The 25,546-nt window shown below is 37.7% G+C and overlaps 1 protein-coding gene across 21 annotated transcripts in view; it reads left to right on the top strand.

Annotated features, from left to right (window-relative positions):
* Window positions 1-25,546, top strand: part of LOC112607938 (transducin-like enhancer protein 4) — a 157,335-nt gene that overhangs the window by 63,488 nt on the left and 68,301 nt on the right. For 12 of the 21 annotated variants that reach the window (XM_025359335.1, XM_025359319.1, XM_025359322.1 and 9 more), the window contains 2 exons: window positions 16,269-16,470; window positions 17,729-17,745. In XM_025359335.1, coding sequence (XP_025215120.1) covers window positions 16,269-16,470; window positions 17,729-17,745 — 219 coding nt within the window. Of the gene's footprint in view, window positions 1-13,840; window positions 13,880-16,265; window positions 16,475-17,728; window positions 17,746-25,546 lie in introns of all 21 variants that reach the window. The other 9 variants (XM_025359321.1, XM_025359330.1, XM_025359327.1 and 6 more) reach the window with 4 other exon arrangements.

Below are 25,546 nucleotides of genomic sequence, written 5' to 3' on the forward strand. Positions count from 1 at the left end.
ACACATTAAACTTTCCAAGTAATTGACATACTGTTTTTCAGAGTGATTCTACTATTTTGCAGTTTCACTAATATATTACACGTGAGAAAACCTTTCCTCTACATCTTTGTCTGCACTTGGAATTACAGGTTTTTGGGAGGTTCTTTTAGCCATCCTAATAGGTGCATAATAGTACATACTATGTTTTTAATGCATTTTCATAACGATTAATGGTGTTAAGTGTCTTTTTTGCTATCTCTGTATCTTTTCTAATACAATGTCTGTTCAAATCTTTGCCTCTTTTTTTTTTTTCATGATTCAGTTTTATTTTATTATTGAGTTTTAAGGGTTCTTTAATTTTTTGGATTTTTTTTTGTGTGTGTATTTTGTAATTCTTCCAATTTATAATTTAACATTAAACTTAGGCATTTTAAAATGTCAAAGTTAAACTTAGGCATTTTTTTTTCCTTTATGGACTTACTTTTGGTGCTGTCTGTAAGTAATCTTTGCCTAACCCAAGACCACAAACATGTTCTTCTGGGGTTTCTTCTAGAGGTTTTACATTTGGGCCTATGATTCAGTGTAACTTTTGTTTATGGTAAGATATATGCATTAAGTTGAGGGTTGTTTTTTTTTTTTTTCAGATGGACATGGATTAGTTTTTCAAGCACTATTTGTTGAAAAGACTATCCTTTCTCCATTGATTGGTCTTTGCACCATTGTTGAAAATCAATTAACCATATATGTATGAGTCTGTTTCTGGACTGCTCCAATCAACTGTTGCCGTCTCTTTTGCCAGTGCCATACTGTCTTGATGACTATAGCTTTCATTATTGATATTCTCCATTCCATTTTGCATTTGTTCTTCCTGTACTTCCTTGCCCTTTGCAGCACTCCTCAGTACTTCAGGTCTTTATCATCAGTATATTAAAGAGTGGCTGATGGATGAAGGGAAAGGGTCTAAGCTCAATGTAAACACTTTCTGTCATCAGAAATGGTGTCTGTTCTGCCTCCTAACGTTTCTCTCAAGGTTGAGTGCATTTTTCCATCTCCTCCTGGTCCAAATAACACCTTTAGCTAGACTCTTCCAGCCTCCTCCTGATAGTCTACCTTGTTTCTGCATTTGTCTTTCTATATTTCATTCTACACACAGCAGCCAGAGTGACCTTCTTATAAAATAGAAATAGGATCTGTTGGTCCTCTCCTTAAAGCCACAATGAGTGTGGTGGTGCCGTCTATATATATAGTCTCATCTACTCGGGATGCTACAGAATCACTTGAGCTCAAGGGTTCAAGACCAGTCTGGGCAACAGCTGGATTTCATTTCTAAAAAATTTAAAAAACAAGCAAATGAAAAACCCCGGAAAACCTGATGGCTGCCCCTTTAATTTAGAAAAAAGTCTGAATTTGTAACCATGGCCTACAAGATTCTTCGTGAGGTGACCCCTCCTTCACCAGCCTTTCCACTGTCACATACCACTCATGTTCTTCATTCAGCTGTTCTTAAGCCATGTTGGCCGCTTCCGTCTGTCCCTGGATTACTCTAAGTGTGTTCTCAACTGAGGGTTTGTGCACCAGCTCCTCTGACTCTGGAGGGCCCGTCCTCTGGATCCTAGAGTGGTCTTCCTTATGCCTCTTTTCAGAGTGTCAGCTCAGATGTTATCTCCTGAGGAAGGACTTCCTTGGCTGGCACTCTTTTTACTCTTTGCTTCTAATTCGTTCTCTGTCCCATTAGCCTGTTTTATTGTCCTCATTGCACTTACCATTGATTTGTTATGCATCACTTTCCCTTGACTAGCTAGTGAAATCTCATTCACTTTTATAGCCGTGAAGCCTATAACGATAGGTATCATAATTTTCAATACATATTTGTATGATAAATATTCAGTAACTATTTGTTCATAAATGTGCAGTAATTTGTTCATAATAATTTTCCATAGATGTTTGTTAAATACGGTACTCTGGGATATTTTCTCATTTGGATATTCCCCCTACAATTTTGAGCCAAGATAGAGAAGGAAGTGCATGGATTGGTAGAAAATACACAGTTCTGGGTTTCACTTATGATATTAGGAATTTCATTTAGGTTTTTTAATCTGTAGAATGCAAGGCTGGAACTGATAACCATTAAAGTGCTGTCTAGTCTAATGTTGAATGATTGTGTAAGGCTATTTGTTTTGATGATTACGGAATTTTTATTTTAAAACTTGGGGTCCTTTTGTGTCATAGTTATTTTTCTAGGTTTATCACCTCTGTAGGCTTGTATTCTTTTCTTGAAAAAGGTGGTGGGGGCCACTAAATATAGTAGACGTGATTGAGTATTTGCTCTGTGTTAAGCATTTACATGCATTACTTTGTTTAATCTTCACATCAACCCCATGTGGAAGGAAATATTGTTCCAACTTTACAAATAATGAAACCAAGGCTTTGAAGAGATAAGTTGTTTTCTGAAGGCCACGCAAAGAGGAGTGGCAGAACTGGGATTCAAACTCCAGCTGACTTCAGAGCTCACACATTGAACCCTTATGCTACACTTGTCTCTTATTTGTTCTCTTGACCCTGTTCTTTCCTTCACAATGGCATCAATAATCTCTTTATCTTGAGATCCACTGATAGAATTGTCCAGCCAGAGCTCAGTGTTGGAAGGAAAATGGAAACTGGGTATTCTGGGTGCACGTACTAAGTGGTTAGTCTAAATTGTCTGAATTATGTTAGTCCCACAGATCAGTTGAATACTCTTGACTTATGCGATGTTGCTTCCTGTCTGTTGCATCTTACTCTTACGAACAAGAACTTAAAGTTGTTATAAACACAGCTATTAAGGCAAGTGTTTTAACCCCATGTTCTTGGATCTTCTGGAATTTCATGCTTAGGCATTGGGCTGTCAGTTAGATGCCTGAGTGCTTGCAGAATTGCCTCTGTGTGTGTGTGTGTGTGTGTGTGTGTGTGTGTGTGTGTGTGGCTGGTAGGAGAGGAGTATGTATAGTTTTTGGAGAAGAGTGTTCACAAAGGGTCCTGTGACACAAACAAGTTTGAACCAATGCCTTATGAGAATAAGACTGTGCAAAATCTTGATATGAAATAACAAAATATCATGTGGGGTGCATGCAGACAAAACGTATTTGCCCGTAGCAGCGTAAGGGCACATTCTAGGGTGGTTGTTCAGAAACTTGGAAATCAGGAGTTTACGTAGGAGGGTTTCTTGATTAAGAACTATTGTTAGTATTCTAATTGCAGGCAGCAGTAGGTGAGGCAGGGGACGTGACTGGTGGTGAAGACCACAAAGGGGCCCCCACCAGGCCAGTGGCCAGTCAGGAGATAGAAACAAGTTAGAACTTACCGGGATTGCCATTATGTTTTGGGGAGTCCTGTCTTTGAAATTACTTCATTGCTTTGTGATATGTCTTCTCTGCTTCCATTTCTCTGTCTTGAGAAAACCTTGTCTGCCTGACTTGTGAATAACAATTATTTCATGAGATATAGTAATATTGCAAGCTTAAAAAATGGTTTTGACTAAATAGTTAGAGCTAACTGTGCCTTTGACCCCAAACTCTTAAGAAAAAACTCAAAATGGTACATTCTTGAATCCTTTTTAAGGCAGCTCCATAGCTACTCTGCCTCTTGTGATTCTCATGCTTTTTTTTTTTCTTGGTAGATTCATAAAAATGGTTAGAGTTTATCTTTGCTCAGATTGTTTTCTGTGACCATCAAGGGCAGTGCCACTATGGTCCTGAAGCAAAGTGGCAGTAATGTTGCTTTTTTTCTTTATTTCCCTAGAGTGTTTCTGGGTTGACTCGAAGCAATTTGTAGACACAGCTCTGCACAAATTAATATCTGGGAGAAGAAATTGTTGAGAGGAAAAAACAATTTAAGTTGCGATCTACTTGGCTTGAAAGCTCAGAGGTTGTTCTTGGGTTTCCTTCAGCTAATAGCTTCAGAATGGCCTCTGAGCAAAGATAGATGTTGAGGCAGGCTTTGTTGTTTGTTGTTTCTCCCTTGCAGGCAGAGGCTACCCTCTGCTGTGAAGGCTAAAGCATTCCAGGTGCTCTTTCCAGCCTTCCTTACGGAAGAACTGTGGGCAAGTGACCCTATCCAGGTCAGTGAAATATAAAAAGATGTGGATTTCTTCTTAAGAGAAACCCATGGACAGAGAATTATCCTCCTTTCTGCATTTTAATATGGTTGTGTGAAGGCATGAGGTAATGTGTGGAGCTGTGGCAGCCATCTTGTGATGGGAGGGGATGGGATATAAGGGAGGCCACATGAATCAGGGACCCAGAGCCCTGATAATGTTAGGTCATCCATCCATCCCTGGACTTGTAGTGTGAGAAATAAAAAGTCCTTTAAAAAAAAAAATTCATGCCATTTTTGGGTATTCTATACCTTGCAGAGGAACTATCTTAACTCAAATATATAGTTACATGCCATATAATGTTGTTTCAGTCAAGGACAGACCACATATATGACAATGGTCCCATAAGATTATAATGGAGCTGAAAATATTTTATTGTCTAGTGACATTGTAGCTGTCATAACACCATAGTAAATTACTTTTTAAATAAATTTTGTGTAGCAGTGTAGAGTAATTATAAAGTCTGTAGTGGTAATTCATTAATGTCCTAGGCCTTCACATTTAGTCACTACTGACTCATTCAGAGTAAATTCCAGTCTTGCCAGTTTCATTTATGATAAGTGCTTTATATAGGTGTACCATTTTTTGTCTTCTATACTGTATTTTTACTATACCTCTTCTGTGTTTAGATACATAAATACCATTCTGACACAATTGCCTACAATATTCAGTACAGTAACACGCTGTACGAGTTTGCAGCCTAGGATTAATAGGCCATATTGTATAGCTTATGTGTGTAGCAGGTTATACCATCTAGATAAATATACTCTATAATTGCACAGTAATGAAATTGCCTGAAGACTCATTTCTCAGACTATCCCTATTGTTAAGTGGAGTATGACTATATATAGATGTATATATATTTCTGTGTTAATGTCATGACTTATGTATATCAAAATATTGGGAACAACCTGAACACCCAACACTAGGGGACTACTTAAGTGAACTCAGGTATCTGTACAATGGCATACCATGTAGCTGTTAGCAATGATGTAATCAAGGTGTATTAAAGATATGGAAAAATGTTCTTGATACATTGTAAACAGGAAAAGAAGAAACAGATTAAACCACAAGATAGTTTGACGTTGTTTTTGTTAAAAATGCTAACATGGATTCAAAAAATACTGGCTAGGCCCACCATGATAGTAGTAGTTTTCTTTGGCTGCTAAGATTATGTGTGGCTTTACATTTTATGTTTCACTTTGCTTATCTTCATTTAACATATAAGTTTCTAATCTGAAAAAAGGTGTAAGACAAAATTCTATTCATATGGCCATTCCTTCTTTCTTCTGCCCCATCTGAGTAAATGGTACAACTGTCTACCCAGTTACTTATGTTCCAAATTCCCACGGTGTCCTGAATTCCTCCACTTAGTCTCACTCTGCCGTCTTCCATAACCACGTCTTTCTAGTTCTATCTTCAGAGTAACACAACTCCTTCTATTCTTTGCAACGTGTACTGCCGCAACCCTAATTGAAGTTATTCATTATTTTCTTGTTTGAACCCCTGCACTACTAGCCGGTCTCCTGCCCTTCATTCTTGCCACTCTCAGATTCAGAAAATTATTATTTTTTAGTATTCTAGCTTAAAATACTTATTAGTGTTTATAAAGGCCAGTTTAAGCTGGTTTACACACTCAACCTTAAAATACTTATTGGTCCTCTTATAGGCCGGTGAAATAGACTAAAATACTAAGAAATTGATTCACTTGTATATGTCAGAATGGACAAGCAGATCAGTGGGGAGAAAGATGGACGCTAGTAAATATTACTGGGGGGCTGCCTGGTTATTCTTGTGGAAAAGAATTGGATACATACATGTCACCATATGCAGAAGTCAATCCTAGAATCCTAAAAAGAACTTTAAAACTTAAAAAAAAAAAAAAGGAGGAATCTTTTTTTTTTTTTTTCCTTGGCGTAGGATTTCTTAAAAGGGTCATAGAAAGCCCAACCCATAAGAAAAAGATTGATAGTATTTATTACTCACTTGAAATGAAAAACATCTGTTCATCAAAAGATACTTTTAAAAAAATGAGTAGACAAGCCAGAAACTAGGAGAAGTTATTTGCAACACATGTAACCAAAAAGCGATACGATCCAGATTTATACCAGTTAAAGAGCAACTAAAAGTTCAGCTTAAAAAACAAAACCAAACCCCAAAACCCACCATAGCCTAGAGCTCTCATTATTCTTAAATAAAAGTCAAAAACCCTTAGTGTGCACAGTCTGATTCCCAGAATATACTCGTATTCTACCCGACTTCCCCATTGCTCACTGGATTCTCACTAGGCTTCCTTTTTCTTCACTGGTCATGGCAAGCGTTTGTCTTGCTCTGGGTCTTCTCAACTGCCTTTCTCTTGCTTCTGATTCTCCCAGCTCTCTGCAATGTGCTGTTATTTGCATCCTGCAGGTCTCAGTTCAAAGGTTATTTCCCCAGAGGAGCTGCCTCCATTTATTTTTATGAATGAATGATTGCTTACCCCTTCCACCCTAGTTGAGAAAGGGTCCTAATCGGGCAGCAGGTACATCACTGGGCTAAATGGTAGGGGCGTGCTCCATTTCTTGATGCTAATACCATCTCCCACTGACTCTGTCACCTAGGAGATCACACATGTGAGTGTGGACCTGGTTTAGTGTTCTTCAAATTGTAGCTCAGGAGACTCATGAGTGTACAGTGAAGTCCATTCAGTGGGCATAGTAGACTTTTTAAAATTTTAATTACAAAAGGGTATAGATGACAATAGAAAATACTAGAGTATGTTGCTCATAGTAGTGTTTGGTAAACTGTGTTCATTTACGTATATATTCTGTGTAGACACACACACATGCACATAGACATACACACAGAAATTGTGGTCAAAATTTTGGAAAGCAAGTCTCCTAGATGACATCTGAGGTTCATTCCATCTCTAACGTTCTAAAATCAAATGCAGGATTCCTGAACAACCTAAAGTAGATAGGCTTTTTAAATGTTGCTTTACTTAAAAAAAAAAAAAAAATTAGAGATGGTGTCTGACTGTCTTGCCCAGGTCGGAGTATAGTGGCTATTCATAGGTATAATCATAGTGCTCCACAGCCTCAAATGCCTGGGCTCAAGTGATCCTCCTGCCTCAGCCTCCCAAGTAGCTGGGACTACAGGCACATACATGTCACTGTGCCTCACTCAGCTTTACCTTTTTTTTTTTTTTTTTTAAAGTACTCTGAAGTAACTAAAGAAAGCTTTTCCGAGTACAGTCCCTTAGCTTGGTGACTTTAAAGACTAAAACTCACAAAATAGAACCATTGGTATCAGTAAGATGTTAAAGACTCTAAAAATTTTCCTTAAGTAGCTTAAACAACCTTCTGGGAAATTGTATTTCCATTATTGATTTGCTTAGCTGTACATTTACTAGTAAACTTTTGGCCAATTCGTAAAATATGCTAATGGGATCACTAATGGGAAAGTTAATAAGTCAGGGTTTTTGTAGTTTTCCCCTTCTTTTCTTGCCATTATTACTTCATGAGTTAAACTACAAGTTAGGACAATGGAGCCACTGGCACAGATCTCATGATTTGCTTGCTTTGGTTCTTACTTGCCATCCCCTTAAGACCAGTCCAGAGATTTGGAGGACTACAGAGATCCGTGGTTTGTTTAGCTTGAGAAACTTATCCTTTCAGTGATAATCTTTTTTTTTTTTTTTTTTTTTTTTTTGAGACGGAGTCTTGCTCTGTCACCCAGGCTGGAGTGCAGTGGCCGGATCTCAGCTCACTGCAAGCTCTGCCTCCCGGGTTTACGCCATTCTCCTGCCTCAGCCTCCCGAGTAGCTGGGACTACAGGCGCCCACCACCTCGCCCGGCTAGTGTTTTGTATTTTTTTAGTAGAGACGGGGTTTCACCGTGTTAGCCAGGATGGTCTCGATCTCCTGACCTCGTGATCCGCCCGTCTCGGCCTCCCAAAGTGCTGGGATTACAGGCTTGAGCCACCGCGCCCGGCCTTCAGTGATAATCTTACTTGGATTGCTCTAAATGCATGTCTTCTGTCTGTAGTAAATCTCATGTTGTAAGTCATCAGGAATGAGTTACAGATAAGCTTAGCTTGAGAAGTTTCTTCCTTTGTTCTTTTTATTCTTGCTTCTTTCCATATATTCACTTAACTTTTAGCTTTTTCTAGACATATTTGTTAAAGTAAGGTAAGAAGGGCACATCTTATTTTCCCAGCCTCTACAACTACAGGGAAATTGAATGAATAGTAAAGCAAACACTGTATACTCATCACCTAGATTTACCAGTTAACATGTTGTTACTTTTGCTTTCTGTCTCTGTTTATATACTCAAACAGATACATGTGCACTTTTTGGAATGTGCTGAACTGATTGAAAGTAAAAGGCAGTCATGCTGTTTCACCCCCTAATATTTCAGTGTGCTTCTTCTATGAACAAGGACATCTTCCTGTATAAGCACAATACCATCAACACATTCCTATACCAGTGTTACAGTTCATAATCATATTTCTCCCGTTGTCCACAAAATGTCCTTGATAGCACTTTTTTCTTCAATCCAGGATTCAATTCAAAAATTGTTTTGCTGTCATGTCGTTTTACTCTTCTTTAAATCACAGTGTCCCAAAGCATTTTGCTTTAAGATACTGGCATTTTGACGATACCAGGCCAGTTTTCTGGACTCTTCCACAGTCTACATTTGTCTGATTGTTTCTGATTGTTTTCTCAAGTTTAGATTTAGGTTAAGTGTTTTTAGTAGGAATACTAACTAGGTGATGTGTATTTCCAGTTGTATCATATCACTGGTGAAGCTAGATGATCCATCGGGTGATACCTGGGCACTATGAGTAACCTGTTTCCCTGCAACTTTTGACCCAGTGGTTCTAATACTGATGGCTGAGTCTGTCCTGCATTAGTTAATACATTTGACGTGGTAAACAGTAAATTTTAAGTTATTTCTTTCCTTTCAAATTAATATTCTGTAAAGAGCTTTTCCTGTTCTCTCCTCGCTTCCTCACTCTCTGTGCATATGAAAAGGTGGACTTATGGTACCTTTCCTTAATACTAGCAGTCACCATTTATTGAGTGTTTATTATTTGCCAAACACTGTGTGATATGGTTGGGCTATGTCCCCACCCAAATCTCATCTTGAATTATAGTTCCTACTATCCCTATACGTGGTGGGAGGGACCTCGGGAGTGGTAATTAAATCAAGAGCAATTTTTCCCATGCTATTCTTGTGATGGTAAGTTCTCACAAGATCTGATGGTTTTGTGAGGGGTTTCCCCCTTCACTCAGCTCTCATGCTTCTCCTTCCTGCTGCCACGTGAAGAAGGGCAGGTTTGCTTCCCCTTCCACCATGATTTTAAGCTTCCTGAAGCCTCCTCAGCCATGCTAAACTGTGAATCAATTAAACCTCTTTCCTTTATAAATTACCCAGTCTTGGGTATGTCCTTATTAGCGGCATGAGAACAGACTAATACACTCTGCTAAAGTTTTATATGCATCATGTCATACAATTCTTCCAGCAACCTTGGGAGGTAGATTTTGTAACTGTTCTCACTTTTTACATGAAGAAACAGAGCATCAGAAATGTTAAGTGACTTGTTCACATAGATGATAAGGATTCCAGTCGCTCCGAGGCCACTTCATTGTGACGCTTCCCAAATGTCAGCCAGACTGTGCTTTCTCACACCTAGCCCGACTTACAGACAGGAGTGAGGCCAGCAGAACAACTGTCCATAGTAAATAGTGTCTTCACAAGCCAAGAAGTATGGCTACCAGCCCAGTAATGGGCCCTTCCCTGTGCTTGCTGCTCTATTTCAGAGTCTGTTGCCTCTTCCTTTTTGGCTCCTTTCAAGGTCTGCTGAGTCTTCCCTTCTCTCCTAGAATGGAACAATGTCTCCTGGTTGGATTGAGGCACATATGCTCAGAGCGAGCAGCTCACAGCTTGGCTAGCTCCTGGTGGATGAGTAGTATGGTTGTAGGCTTGGGAGCCAGCTAGCCGTGAACTTAGGAGCTGGCACTGGCCTGAGAGTCATTCTCTGTCTAGTCCTTGGCCCCAGAGTGCCCCACATCTTCACCTGTTTTCTTGGGGTAGCAAAAACTCCATTCCTGAAAATGTATTTTAAAAATGTGTTATAACCTATTAAGTCATTATTCTTAACGATGCTGAGATTGTCTCAAGTTTTGCCAGTGGGGATCCCTTCAATTTGACTCATTGTCCTGTTGACACAATATCCGTTAGTCTAGAAAGCTTTCTTGATTTCTGGCACAAGATACAACAGGTTCACCTTGCACTTGCACTTTTTTTAGAAACCAAAATAGCACAAAGTGTGCTCATTGCTACGGAGATGTTGTTGTTTCTAAGGAAGATGCATGTTTTTTGAGAGTTATTCTGCTGTTGATAGCGTAGTAGAGTTGGAGTGGGGGTGAACAAGAAAACTGCTGCCTGGCCTTCAATTGGAAGTGCCCCAAATTCCCAGGGATGTCGGTGACTGTGGCTCTGTCCTTGCTAGCTCCTGCTTGGTCAATGACTTGTCAGTCCCTTGTGGTCAAGCAGTTGGGGACCTTCGATTAAAAAGAACTCCTCTTTCTGCTGACAGAAAGACAACATTTGAAAAGACATTTCTTGTGAATTCGATTCTCCAGTGGTCCTTTTCTGCCCTTTGTGCCAAACTTGAAACTGCAGGGAAATCTTTGTTACAGAGAATCCAGTAAAAAGCTATTAATGGCATTGAGGCTGTGTCTGCCACTTCATTGCTGTGTATTTTCAGACATCATTGCTATTTTTCAGAATTAAATTAATTATCTTAATGGAGTACTTACTTGCTTAAGTTTAAAGTTCACTCCATTTTAATGTTTATTTTCTTGAATGGCCCATCAAGGAAACAGGAAGAAGTAGTTTATTTTGTATTGTGGTTTGAGATAAGAGAGGCTTTTGTTTGTTATTAATTTTAAGTAAGGCACCCAAAGATAATAAAGGCCTAGGAAGGATAGGGAGAAGAATTTTAACATGATACGTATTTTTCTCAGCAGGTCTTCCTAAGTGGTGGTTATGTAGTATACGTTTATTTTAATACTCCAGTCTATGCCCTCTTTAATTCTTTGGCTTGATCTTTGTTTTGTTTTTCTTCTAAAGCATATATATATATATATATATATATGTATCTATCCTGCTAGTTTATAATGTATCTTAAATTACATCAGTAACAAATCTGTGTTATACTGTGTACTCTTAATACACATTTCCCTTCCTTTTGGTCTTTAAAAGGCACGGGGTTTTATGTTTCTTAGTGGGACTGTAAGATAAAGCAGTAAAATCTTGGCAGGTTAATTGCTCTGTAGTTAACACAGATGGGGCAGAGGGCAGAGGGCAGTTTTGACTTAACCCTGTTGGGAAACATCAGTGAGCGTTCAGTTTATCGTAGGGCAGTCCATTAGATTATGGTGCTCTCAGCTACGTGAATACTAGCCACGGAAACCTTACTCCTTTTCCGGGAATCCTGAGTTCCTCTGTTGATAAGAAGACTTAATAGAAATAATATTTTTAATGAATTTTTGACATTTAATAAATTAAGTCCATTTATTTTAGTTGAGAAAAAGGTAAAGTTCTACTTAGCCATTGGTGACTTACTGCTGTTATTTAAAGAAGATGTTTTCTAATATGTTTTATTGACTAACCCTTATCAGTTATAAAATACCTGCTACTCTAGGGCTAGGTCCTAAGGTGAAAATTTGCGAAGAAGCTTAAAAATGACCCCTAAGTACAGAAAGGGGTCTCATTTATTAATGTATATATTTTAAAGCCTACCGTAATATTTTAATATCTCTAGCTTATATTTTTGTCTCATGCCTTTTGGTGACTTAATTTCATTTTATCTTATAGTGTAATATTTTTGAAACACTTGATAAAAATTGCTCCCTTCTACAGGATACCTGAGTATAATTTTTCTGTTTGATATTTTGTATATATATAAAACGGTGACTGATAAACATGAATTTATGGTAGCTGCCTCTCATTTATTCTTCCTTAAGATCAGGGCATATACTGTTAAACAGTATGCCTGTAGTTTGGTTGTTACCATTCATAAAATCTTTGAAAGGACTTTATAATTTTGGTATAGTAACAAATGGAAAAGACTCTCTAAATGTAGTGTTGTATGCTGGTTTGGATTCTGGGACAGAAAAACGACATTAGTGGAACAACTATGGAAATCTGCATAAAGTCTCTAGTTTGGCTAATAGCAATGAGCTGATGTTAATTTCTTAGTTTTGATAAATTCTGTGGTTATATAAAATGTTAACATTAGTGAAAAGTAGGTAAAGAATATATGGGAACTCTGTATGTAGTAGAAGCTTAAGTCATTAAAAGCTTTGAATATATGTAGAAATATGACCATAGTTTGAGTTCATTAATTAGTTCAGGGGAAGTTTAGTGGTAGTTATATTTAAGCCCATTTATAATTCATAATTAAGAATTTAAAAATTAAAAGGCCAACAATAAAAATAAATGCACTTTTCCTATGAGGGCACCAAGTTCTGTATGTTTGATCACTAAAAATATCAATTTTACTCATTTTTAGATTATCGCTGCTTAAAGTATCCAAATGAAGGCTTATAGTACAAGCAGCTTTTTTATTTCTTCTAGTTTAATTTTAAATTCAAAAGATTGAAACATATGGAAGAAAATACAGTGAAAATTCATCCGTTTATAAAATCAGTGCTGATATTAGTTGGTAATCTGTTTGCATACCTACTAAGTGTGAGAAATATCTAGGCACTGTGGGAAGTATTTTTTAAATAGCTCTAATTAAAAGGTATGGCATACACAAACTTGTGCACACACATACACGTAGCACATATATATGTATTTAAAAAGTCTTTTTTTGTCTTGGGTTGTTAAGTATCATAATGGTATTGAGCGTAAGTGGTGTCAGAATTGAGAGACAGTGGTGGAGATTACTTTGAGCCAGGGTGATGAGGGATATCTTCACCGAGAAAATAGGCAGGAGTTTAGCTTAGAAGGATGAGTAGAATTTATACATGTAGAGACAGATGAGAGAGTACTCTGTGGGCGTGTGTTGATTAGTAGTAAAACTAAGCCCTAGTTTAGATGTCTCACTAAATAGGCTGGTGTTACAGGCAGAGAGTTCCCTGGATGGTGTTACACAGTAGAGTGGAGTCAGGCCGATAGTAGTTTACAAAAGGTCTTGATTGCTAAGAAATTGGAACTTTTGTTTTTAGATAAAAGGGATCTGTTGCTTTTGGAACCAGAGAGTAACTATCAAAGAAGTATTTTATTTTCAGTAGTATCAGAGTTTTGTATTGAGTTCTCGCTACGTTTAGGGAACTGAGCTAGGTGCCGGGGTACTAAGAGGCCTGGGACTGGTCTCTTCTCTCCAAAGTCTCACAGTCTCTGGCAAGTCAGGATCTTCTTATCTGTAAACAGATGAATAACAATACCTTTACGAGGCGATATATGCCAGTGAATAATACAGGGAGCCCTATAAGATATTGGAAACTTAGATTGCTTGGAGAAGGCTGTAGGGAACAGGTGAAACATAAGCTGAGCAGAGGTAGGTGAGTACAACTTAGATAAGTAATGTGGAGGTTGTTCTAAAAGGTGCAGAAGGATATGAATTTAGGGAAAAAAACACAGGTAGAGAATGTCATGTATAACTAAGATTTCTGCCTTTGAAAAGTTCTGGTCCAATGGAACGATGAGTCGGTGCTTATTTTTTATCCTGTAGGAGAAAAAGAATAAAAGTGACGCACCTGAATCTTTAAAGGTATTGGGTTTTGGCTGAGGGTTTTTTTTTTTTTCTTTTCTTTTTTTCTGACAGGGTTTCACTCTGTCATACAGACTGGGATGCAGTAGTGCAATCATGGCTCACTATCATGGCTCACTGCACCTCACTGGCTCAGGTGATCTTCCTACCTCAGCCTCCTGGGTAGCTGGGATTATAGGTGTGTGCCACCATACCTTGCTAATTTTTATATTTTTAGTAGACACAGGATTTTGCCGCGTTGCCTAGGCTGGTCTCAAACTCCTGGGCTCAAGTGATCTGACTGCCTCAGTTCCTAAAGTGTTGGGATTACAGGCGTGAACCACTGCGCCAGGCTTTTTTTTTTTTTTTTGTCTAATGTAATAGATGTGTTTTTAATACTATCAAGATAATGTGTGAATATTTCAGGGTCTGCAGTTAGCTAGGATTTGTGAGATGTAGACTCATAGTGCTTAGAGTCTAAGAAGAGAAGTAAGAAAGACGAGCGTGCAGGATCTTAATAAATGCCTGCCCATTGACCTCTGATCTAAGGTAGAAAGTGACTGTGTGTCCAAACCATACACATGGTGTACTAGGGGAATTCAGACGAGAAAGAATTGGAGCAATTTCAGTTGAACAATATTTTGAAACAAATTTGCCATATATTTACTTCAAGTGCCTATTTTATTTTCCTCATAGACATTATTTTCTGCACAGTTAGGAAATATAATTGTGTGCGCATACTTCTTGATCCCCACTGAATAACAGTATGTAAAGAATTATGAACATGATTTTGGCCGCTTAAATGAAGAGAATCACCTTATCTCAAAACTAACCAGTTAAGAAAAGCTTCGGCAGGACTTGGAGCATGGGTGGGGCTTGGTTGGTGGAGTATCTAGATGTGGCTCCCATTTTCCATTTTCTGCTTGTAAACTTACTTTTCAAAGTGTTCATACTTTATTCTATTGACTATATTTTAAGTGCATGTAGCCAGAACATAGGTGCAGGTCAGTAAGAGAAAAGAGCTAGTTAATACTGTACATGGACTTTTGTGGTCAAACATAGGAAGACATGCAGGAGTGGAAGAAAATAAACCTAATTTGGAGAGGAGAAAAAAAGGCCCACTTTTTTTCTCTGAGGTATTAATAAAAGCATTTCAAGATTTTTCTTGGTGGAGTGATCTCTCTCTCTCTCTCTCTCTCTCTCTCTCTCTCTCGCTGTCCCTATCTCTAGATATTTTGTGAAATTTTGCTTGGAAAGAAAATTACAGAAGGGACTGTTTGGCTATCATAGGTTAGGCCTGGAATGTAATTTCTTTAAAGGCAATAACTAAAATTCAGTCACTACAAAATTTCACCTGAGAATTACTCAGTACTTGTTGTCATACAATATTGTTAAGCAGGGTTTGAGTTGAAGGGATTCCTACTGAGGAATGCATTTAATGTCCTTCCTTCACCACCAACTCCTCCTCTCCTCTACTTCTCACTCAGAGGAGGCAACAAGGCTTGCCCACCGCAGTTCCTGTAGCAGAGTTTGATGTAGCCTCGGCTGAGGTCAAGCACGCCCATTCCAGCCTCTTGAGGGCTTTCTCTATGTGTTGCCAGTGTGCTGGTAAAAATGACTTTAAACTCTTGTCAGCGCAGTTACTGGTGCATGCATCACAGTCCCACTCAAATAAACCTGTCACAACACAGAGTCGGCCGCTAGAGAAGAGTACAAGGGCAGGCCTCTAGCTTTTCATTCGAGCATCACTAAACGTGCACAGAGTGCCCAATTATTTCAGCATTATTGAGCAAGCCTACAGGAGGACCCAAGCCTTGCTACATTAGATTTTCTTTAGTAATTTGCTCAAGTACCGCTGAGGACACTTAAAGGGCTTAAAACGGTGGCTGCAACCAGTTTCCTTTTCTGGGTTGTTAATTCAGGTTTTCTCTTTCAAATTAACTCTCCCTGCATGCTGTGCAGTGGTTCTGGGAGAACTGTTTAACACTAATTTTCTCAATTTTCAGCTTTTTTTATTCAACATAACTGCTTTAACAGTTACTCACGTATATGTTTTGATTAGAAATGTATGATAGTGAGGCCTTATTTTATTTTTTTGAGATTAAAAAAGCCTTTATGAGGTTTGTTAAATATGTTTGAATATCAACTATTGAAAGTTACTTACATAGTTTCACCACTTAAAAATTACTTATTTTGCATGTGCAAAACCTCCAAGTATAAGAAAGGTAGCATTTATTGACTATACAGCTCCTTTGCTCCTTCCCCCTTTTAAAAATAGATATGTTAATGATAAATCTTGCATAGGTGTTGGCTTTTTTACTGCCTAGTTGTGCCTCCTTTCTGTTTCTGTTGGGGCAGGGGTTGGATATAGGGGGCAAATTCAATATCTGTGTTTAATTTTTCACAGCAGCAACAACTCCAGGCCCAGCATTTATCACATGGACATGGTCTACCCGTACCTCTGACTCCACACCCTTCAGGGCTCCAGCCCCCTGCCATTCCACCCATCGGTAGCAGTGCCGGGCTTCTGGCCCTCTCCAGTGCTCTAGGAGGTCAGTCCCATCTTCCAATTAAAGATGAGAAGAAGCACCATGACAATGATCACCAAAGAGGTGAGTGACTGTCTTGGGATGCCAATCTGAGATAACCTGCCTGCTGCTGAGGGTAGGTTCTGGATGCTGTTGTTTATGCTCTCTGAATTTAGTTTTACCGGTGACTAAACAATGGATTTCTACTGGAAGGTAAATTAATTACTGCAAGTAGTCAGTTGCCAAACGATATTCTAGTGGTTGGCAAGAGCTAACGTACTCCCCAGAGGCAGAGGGGCCTGTTTCTGGCTATTGCCTTTGATTTCTTGCTGCCTCCTATGTTCCCCAGGTCTAAATCAGTAATGAAATCCCATGATGCTCTGTTTGAAGTAGCGTGTTGCATTAATAGTTAGTTTTGACTGAATTTATTTTGGGGAATGTCTTGCTGATAAATGCTCACTTGATATTTGACCAAATCAATTATTATTTATAAACAAATGAGCCTATATAGAGCAGTAAAAATCTCACAGGTAAGAAAATAATTTCAGTAGTCTTAGTAATTAAGAAGGTACAGACCAAATTAATGAAATCTGTTGGTTTAACTGTCTCTCTCACCCAGTCTGTTTAGAAGCATGAAATTAACTAATTTCTTCCTATAAGACCAACATAATTGTTTATGCAATTAATTGATTTAAAGGCCAGTTGTGCTCCTTCTAGGTTGATTTCCTTCCTCCACTAAGGTAGATGATGGTGCAGAAACATTGTGATGTGACTGTTGTTTTTCTGTGGTGCTTACTGGTAATTTTTATTAATGACAGAAATGCAGATGAAAAAGTCCCTCCCAGCATTCCTTTCTGGGAATTTACTTAGCATACGGGTGGTTCATTGGCTCGAAGGGTGTGGTTCATAATTAAAAGCTCATATCCCCGTTTCAGCATCCTTACTATGAATTAAAATATTAGGTCAGTGATTTTTATCTCATATGCGTAACTGTCCATCTCTGATATTAGAAACACTGTGATTTGTCACCCAGTTATCTTAATGCTGTGGTACAGAGTTGATGCAAGATTGTAAACTTTGAAAAAGTCTGTAAGGAGCACAGATAATAAGAATGTCCAGCTTTGGTTCTTCTGAAATTGTATCAAAGGTAGATTAGTACTTTATGAATTTGGTTGTGCAGTATTAATAATTAACTTTACAGCACAGTTGACCTCTGTGTAATGTATTATTTAGCAGAGATCAAGTTCGATAAATTAGTATGATTTTATGTAAACTAACTAGTACTTTTCTTTTCTTCTTCCCACCACTTTATCTTCTTGTGTTGCTGCTGTTTTACATATAGACAGAGACTCCATCAAGGTAAGACTCAAAATTTACAGACTGAGGAATGGCTTATAAAAGAGCTGTAAATGATTTGAATGAATCTAGTAAAGAATTCTTTGAGATGTAGAGAATGATTTCATTGGTTAGTAGTGGTTAACTGCATTTTTTTAATTACTTTCAGATGTGTGGGTTTTTTTGTTTGTTATTTGTTTTTAAGGTCCCATTTCTCTATCAGAATCACATGTGTTGACCCGGGTTGAATTGCAAGATCTGGCTTGCATTGCTCATTTTATTATTTGCCGTGTGGGAAAAAAAAAAAACAAAACTGCTTTTCTTCACTTAGGCTTTGGCTGTAAGATAATAATGAAATGAATTAAATAAATTGGTTTGTAAGGAAATACATATTAGTTTCATATTTGAGGAAACAGTTCCAACTTACAAAATTTATCAAAACATTTGTTTAAGTGAATGGTGCATTTTTTTTTTTTTTTCTTAACCACTGGAAATAATTTTCTCTTTCAAATTTAAGTGACTTTTTTTCACCAACTTTTCTTTCAAATTAACATTTTGGTATCTGGTATAACAAGTTAATTCTCTTTAGGTTTTGCATCTGTCTTATCTGCCTTTTGTATCTCTTTATAGACAAGTTGTAGGGAAAGAGGATAAGTATTTAGGGTCTAATGGTTTGGATATGCTTCTATACCTCCACAATGGGATGTGCGAAGGATACCTGAATTTATTTAGTAAGCAAACAAGAAAAATAGACTGTCATGGCAGGAAATGAGTAAAGCATGAAAATTGATGTGATCACTTACAAATCAGACACAATATAAATACACCATTGTAGGCTGGGCGCGGTGGCTCACGCCTGTGATCCTAGCACTTTGGGAGGCCGAGGTGGGCGGATCGCAAGATCAAGAGATAGAGACCATCCTGGCCAACATGGTGAAACCCCGTCTCTAGTAAAAATACAAAAATTAGCTGGGCGTGGTGGCTTGTGCCTGTAGTCCCAGCTACTCGAGAGTCTGAGGCAGGAGAATAGCTTGAATCCGGGAGGCGGAGGTTGCAGTGAGCCGAGATAGCGCCACTGCACTCCAGCCTGGTGACAGAGTGAGACTCTGTCTCAAAAAATAAACACACACATACATACGTACATACACCATTGTATTATGCATAATTGTATTACATATGCCATTGTGTTACTTATTGGTTAGAAAGAAAGGACAGTTCTCAACCATTGGCTGAGGTACAAATGCTGTCTGTTTCTTTATCTTTTACATCAGTTGAATGTTTTGGAGTATAGGTAGTTATATCTTGCAGTTTTTAATGGAGCTATGTATATGAATGCTAAAATTTTCTCCCAAAACCACTGTGCTAGCACTGAATGCCTTTTTACTCCTTGTCATTTTACAGTGAAAAGGAATTTTTTTTTTCAGTGCCCTTAAGTAATGGAAAATAAAACTTGAGCCTATCTGTTTTACCCTTCAAGAATCTTTGTAATTTGAAAGGGCATCTGCACTCCATGTAAATGTCAACATTTACAATTAGAACTGAACACATTGAATTATTTAATTATGCATTTGCAGTTGTGTATTTTGTTGTATCATATACATATCAGTACCTAGATTAAAAAAGCATTCTTAATCAAAGTATATTAAGTGTTTCACACATGTGTACTTAGGAAGTAGTAAGTAAATGCAGTGACTAGGATTAACTGATACCAGCCTTTGAAAGCCTGTCTAGTTATTCTGAGGTCATAATATAAACATTCCCTGCCTTCTTATTATAAATATATACCTTTAGGCAGTCCAGTGAACTAAACAAAAGCCTCCACTCCCAGAAGACTGTGAAAATATTTATACTTCGGTGCACACTTTTGTGTCAATTACATTTTCTTATTCCCTCATGCAAGAGTAAGGATGTGTTTTGAAATCATCTATAATCATTCAGGGTGAGCCTGGAAATGAGTATCTGTATAGCTAGAAGCCAGGGAAGAACAAGAAAGGCTGATGATTTTGCCTTGATTTATTATGGGATGGCATCTATAAATAGATGTTTTGGTTGGGTACCATTCTCAAATTTGAAGTTGTATTACGTCAGGTCTGGGGCTGTACTATAGTTCTACAAGGTGAGATAGTTTGCTTATTTTTCTGAATGTGTTCTGTGATGCTCAGAGAAGCAGTTTTAGTTGCTTGTTCCATCGATCGTCCTCCCATAAGTGGTTCCTGGTTAAGAGGGGGCTTTTTATGATTGTCTGCTGTGTGACTCTAGATGGTTTTTATCAGCCAGAGCGTGCCAGTTGCCTGCAGCTGGAGCCGAGCTCGTATGAAATAATTTATTTATGCAAGATAATGCTCCTTAACATTTAACAGGTAATGAACGTGACATAAATTTCCTTCTTGCTTTTAATTTTTCCCTTTCCTCTTCTAATGTGCAAACAGGCAGCTCTGGTACTCTAAATAATAAGTAATTTTTGGCCATCTGTCAAAAGGAAATTTCAATACAAATTTAAATTAATGGTGCCTGAAATTTTTTATAGCTCCTCTAAAAGCCTGTAATGTGCAGAAAATTCTGAATCTGCTGGTAGTAATTAGTGTTGCATGTAATGAGGATGTGGGCAATCTTAGACAGCCCCAGTGGAACATTTTGATATGGTAGCAAAATTTTGATTTATACAAGGTTGTAGATGGGTTTAATTGTGAGAGACACTTTAAAATGTTTTCTTGACGTTACAGATTGTTAAACAGGGCAGATTTCAGAATAGCTTATAAACTATAAATTTAAACTTACTGTAAAGATTTAAGTAATTAAGGTACTTTACCTTTAGATGCCAAGTAAAATGAAAGAAATTCACTTGTTAACATATTGGGCCTTTTTTCTCCTTTGTCTTTCTCTTCTGGGAAGTTCTGTGGCCACCAAATTGCATGCGGTTGGCTTTATTGATCTCTTTTCTGTAGCTCCTGTAGCCAAGTTCATTCCTAAGCCTGTTATTTGCAGACCTGTATCTGAAGTTTTTCAACAAAGGTGGAGAATGTAAATATGGATCTAAAGGAGAAAGCACTGTAGGAACCCAAGAATCAATTTCCTTGGTGATGAGAAACTAGAGCAGTGTGTGTTGTAAGGCTGTTGAAGTCAAGAACCGTGGCACCTGCAGCCTTCCTTGCTTGTCACTTGGCTGTCTGGTGACTCCATGTGCCCAACAGTAAGTCCCACATTTGAGGCCTGAAAATGGCAAGAAACACAGACTGTGATCCACTCTTACCCTTAATGGTAGGGCAGAAAGCCCAAATTTCTCTCTCCAAAAGGAATCCAAAGTAGGTTAAGTGGGAGTGTTCTCACCATCTTATGGAGTATCGAGAACCATTTCTCTCATCCCTAGAAAAGGCATAAGTGACACTAAGGAAATGTTTTCTGAGGTGATGGAATCTTCCATTGCCCACCCCCTCTCATTTAGGGCTGAGGGGTAAAAGTGATGGGCTCTAAAATGGTGTCAGAGGGGACGTTCCCGCGTGCTGCCAGGAGCTTCCCACTTGATGGAGGTTCCAGTTCATTAAGAGGAGTCAGCTGCCCTGAGTCATTAGGTTCCCCATAGCACTCTCCAGTTTTTTTCTGAGTGACTGAAATGAGGGTAGTGATTCAGAGCTGTGAAGGCCCAAATTGCCTAAAACTTGGTAAGAATCTGAGGTTCAGAAATTGTCTTATTTCCCACTCCGTTCCCAAATGTTTACATAATTCCAATATCAGGTAGCAAAAAGTAGGCACCAAAATCAAGACCAGCTTAAATATAAGTAGCAAAATTCACTATCACCAAATGCTGATTAGCTGCATGGCCTCAAGCAAGTTGCTATTATTGTGCATTCTGTATTACTTTGTAAGTCCTTTTTATGTATCTGCCTGCTTCTCCTGTGTTTTATCCTGAGTGCAATAACCTTCTCAAGTCACATCTATGAAGGATTTGCCTTTTTTATCTGTGAAATATAGCAGAAGTACTTTTTGCCTGTGTGCCTGTGCTTACCCAGGACAAACATTTTTTTTCCTTCTGAGTGGTGGTGTTTTTATTTTTGTTATTTCATTGGAATGTCTTCAAGCCCAAAGTGCTGGATGCATCATCAAAGAGTATGATCATTTTTAGTGACTTGTGCAGTGCCAAATTGATCTCCTAAAACTCTGTACTAATTTAAAATGCCAAATGCAGTGTTTGAATATGTTTCCACACAATCCGCGAATATGGAACTTTATAGTTTTTGTAATTTTTGTTGGCATAATGAGTATGGATGGTGCACTTTATTTTTTTTAATTTACGTATAATTATTTTTTAGCTAAGTGCTTTTCTGTGGGTATATACACTGTTTTTTTCCTGTGCAAATTCCTTGATTTTGTTTAAAAGTTTTTGTAATGATTCACTCATTATTTGTGTTTAAGGCAATGCCTTTTTATTCTGCTGCATCTATATTTTGGGGCATAGATGACTAAAACATCATACATTGCTTTTTTCTATCCCCCAGTTGTTCTGTTGACAATAAAGGTTTATTAGCGGAAAATTAGAATAAGGTTGTTTTTATGTTGAAATTGAAGGGCATGATTCAGGCCAAGAAAGCACTTTTGCCTCATTAATTGGGTGTTACCGGTAAATGTGGGTTTTTAGCCTGAATTAACAGAATGATTACTTCATACACCCCTTTAAGTAGGAGTGTTACCGTTTGGGAGATAACTTGGTGGGATAAATTTGTATTACCCCAGACTTTAGAAGTACGTATTGTAAAAAGGCAAAGGCATAAAATAACAGAAAGCTAGACTAAAAAGAGGGGAATCAGTGAAATCCACAAAACACTAAAGAGTGTTTAAGCAAACAAAACAGTCATGGACTTTTGGTATCTTCTATTTTCACCTCCGTAATCAATAATCTGAGAAGAGAAGTTGTCTAATTGAGGGCTGCAGCACTTCAGCATATCCACTGTAACCTAGGGAAAAATGAAGTGGGTCCACAGTGTCCACTCAATCCTGCTGATCTCCTCTGAGCAGCCCCCACTGAATGTATAGCTCGTAGGTTAGATTTTGCCGGTGAAGGTAGGTGTTATGCTTACCGTTATTTCATACATGAGGAAAGGTTTAGAAGTGTGAAGGCCTGTCAAAGGTCACATAGCCAGCGCTGTCCTCAAAGGAAAGCCCTTTGGGTGACCCAGTTTCATTCTAAGTTATTAAAAATCTGAAACATACTACAAAGTACAAATAACTCCCCCATATACCCAGCAACTAGGTACAAGAGCTATCAATATGTAGCTATATTTCTGTTCTGTTTCTTTGCTGAAGTATTTGTGTGCTCATTTTGCTCCTGTGTACTTCAATATGCAAAATGAACACATTTTCTGAATAGTGGGCCCTTTTTTTAAAGATAACCATAATGCCTTTAATCACTTAGTAAAATAATTCTTTGATATCTTCTAATACCCAGCTTATAATCCAACTTCTTTGATTATTTCAAATAATTGGTTTACTTGAAATGGAATTCGAATAGGATTCATTTTATTTTGTTGTGATCTCTGTTAGGTCTCTTTAAGTCTTTCTCATTAAAAAATTTTTTGTTTTTTGCCGCTCCCTAACTCATAATTTCTTTCTCATACTAATCTTCGATTTGTCCTCTTATACAATTCCACAAAGCAGATTAAGATTCTTCCCCTCAAGAAGCTAAAACTTTAGGGGAAGAGAACTTTACTTAGGTAGGTCATGGGGAATCAGGGATACCACCTAATAAGGAAATAGAAGTACTTAATGTATTTTTAAAATCATATTTTAAAATATGTTTTAAAAAGCCTATCTTGAGCAATACTTATCTAGACAGTGGATTTGTATTTCAAATACATCATAGCCTGTGTTTCAAGGTTAAAGAATAGAAATAGAACTCTACGTTTTTATGGTCAGCATACATTTCTAGATATCTTACTCCCTTGATTATTGGTAAAATCCATTTCATTGTTCATCACCAGTATATGCAGGCAAACCTAGACTTCATTCTCCTATCCCATTCTCCCATTATAAGGAAAAGGCTTTTCCTGGTGTAATTCACCATGAAGTATTCTTGACACCACAAGGAAGCACACTGAAACATTTAGAATATGAGCCATTCTATAAGAAGTCTAGGACAGGTGCTTCAACAATCCTCTCTACCACTAGGTAAGCTGAATATCATCGGACAAGTCACTTAACCTCCATGGATCTCAAGGCTGTAACTCAAAGCATTCTTCCAAGTATTTGGAATGTAGCTATTTTCTTATTTGTTATTTAGGCCTGTCCTAGAAACAAATTTTAAAATAAAAATCTTATACCATAGGTTATGTTTCAGCAATAAAGTTGGCCATATGATTACCCAAGTAGACACGATGGTTAGCAGTTGAGGAAATCATTTGAGGGGTTGGGTGGTAGGGTGATAAAGTATGCCTTTCAAGCATTTAATGTTATAACTCTTTCAATTTCCCAAAATAAGATGGTAATTTGAAATTAAGTGTTTTAGCATTGCTATTGCTTTTTAATTATTTGTTTACAGTACTTTTAGGTATTTATTTCTACCATGTATTTTACTATTTACAGTTATCAAGGAACAATTAAGAAGTTTTGTTCTATGAATCTATGATGCAGTAATTTGTTCAGTATTAATTGATACCTGCCTCTAGGCATGTAAACTGCATGAAATGTAACAGGTGTCCTAATTCTAGAAAATGTGTGGTAATTGTTTGTTTGTCAAACAGATGAATAAATGTCTTGAGGGCATAGCTGGTCCTCAGGTGGTGAGCATAAATGGATTAATGATGTGACTCGGGGGGACAGGCTTGTTTTGCAGCACCCTCCTCCACTGATTGCTGAAGCAGAACAAATATTAATTAACAGGGGCGGGCTGTTTGGCAGGTTGGCTTTCTCCAGCTGATTTGGCAAAATGGTTTAATCCTTTCCCTCCATAAACCAACCATCTTAGTTATGAGACAGACATTTTCATACTGATGTTTAATTTCTAATTTTCTTAATTAGGATGAATTTCATCTCTTGCAAAAATATTACAACGTTTATAGTTAACATGTTTAAAACTTTAGAGGGGCCTAAGATTTAAGTGTTAATAGTTGGCACTTGAATTTCAAAAACATTTGTTTCTCAAAATGTAGATAATTCTTCCAGTGGAATTATTCAGAAGAATTGTTCACCATCTTTTTTTGTATTCTTACAGTAACACTAACCCCCCTCTGGAAAAATTATAAAATCACTCATGGGGTAGTTTAATACTCTTACTTCTTGCTTTCTTGAATTATTTCTTCAACACTTTCCTCTCTCCAACTTAGGTATTTTGTTCTATGGTGGTTTGAAGTAGCTCAGCTATCTTCTGGGTTCAAAGACTCTCCACTTGGGAGCCACCACTACTAAGGGCTGTAATTTTGGACTTAGAGAGTCATGTCTGATTACTACCATGGCAACTGCTTTGTGAAAGCATTGAAGAGAATTCAGTCTTCACGAAAGAGTAATAGAAAGGAAGTTTGCTGAGGGGCTGAGTAGTACTTTCTGAAAGAGTTTTTGATTCTTTTGAATAAGGTTGCTGTTAAATGAAGATAATACAGTTATTTCAAAACTCAGTCATGCTGCTAAGACTTGGCAAATCAAAACTTGAAATGTTAGAATTTAATACTTTGTTGTTTTTCTTTGAATCTAAATATTGAATAAAATAAGTCACATTGCTTTAACTTTATCAGATTATTCATTATTTAGAACCAATCCAATTATTTTTGTATGTGATAAATTATACTGCTTTAAAAACATTTTAAGCTGAGCGTACTGGTACCGTAATATAAGAAATTCG

Source organism: Theropithecus gelada, chromosome 15 (assembly GCF_003255815.1).
Source record: "Theropithecus gelada isolate Dixy chromosome 15, Tgel_1.0, whole genome shotgun sequence".
Taxonomy (NCBI): domain Eukaryota; kingdom Metazoa; phylum Chordata; class Mammalia; order Primates; family Cercopithecidae; genus Theropithecus; species Theropithecus gelada.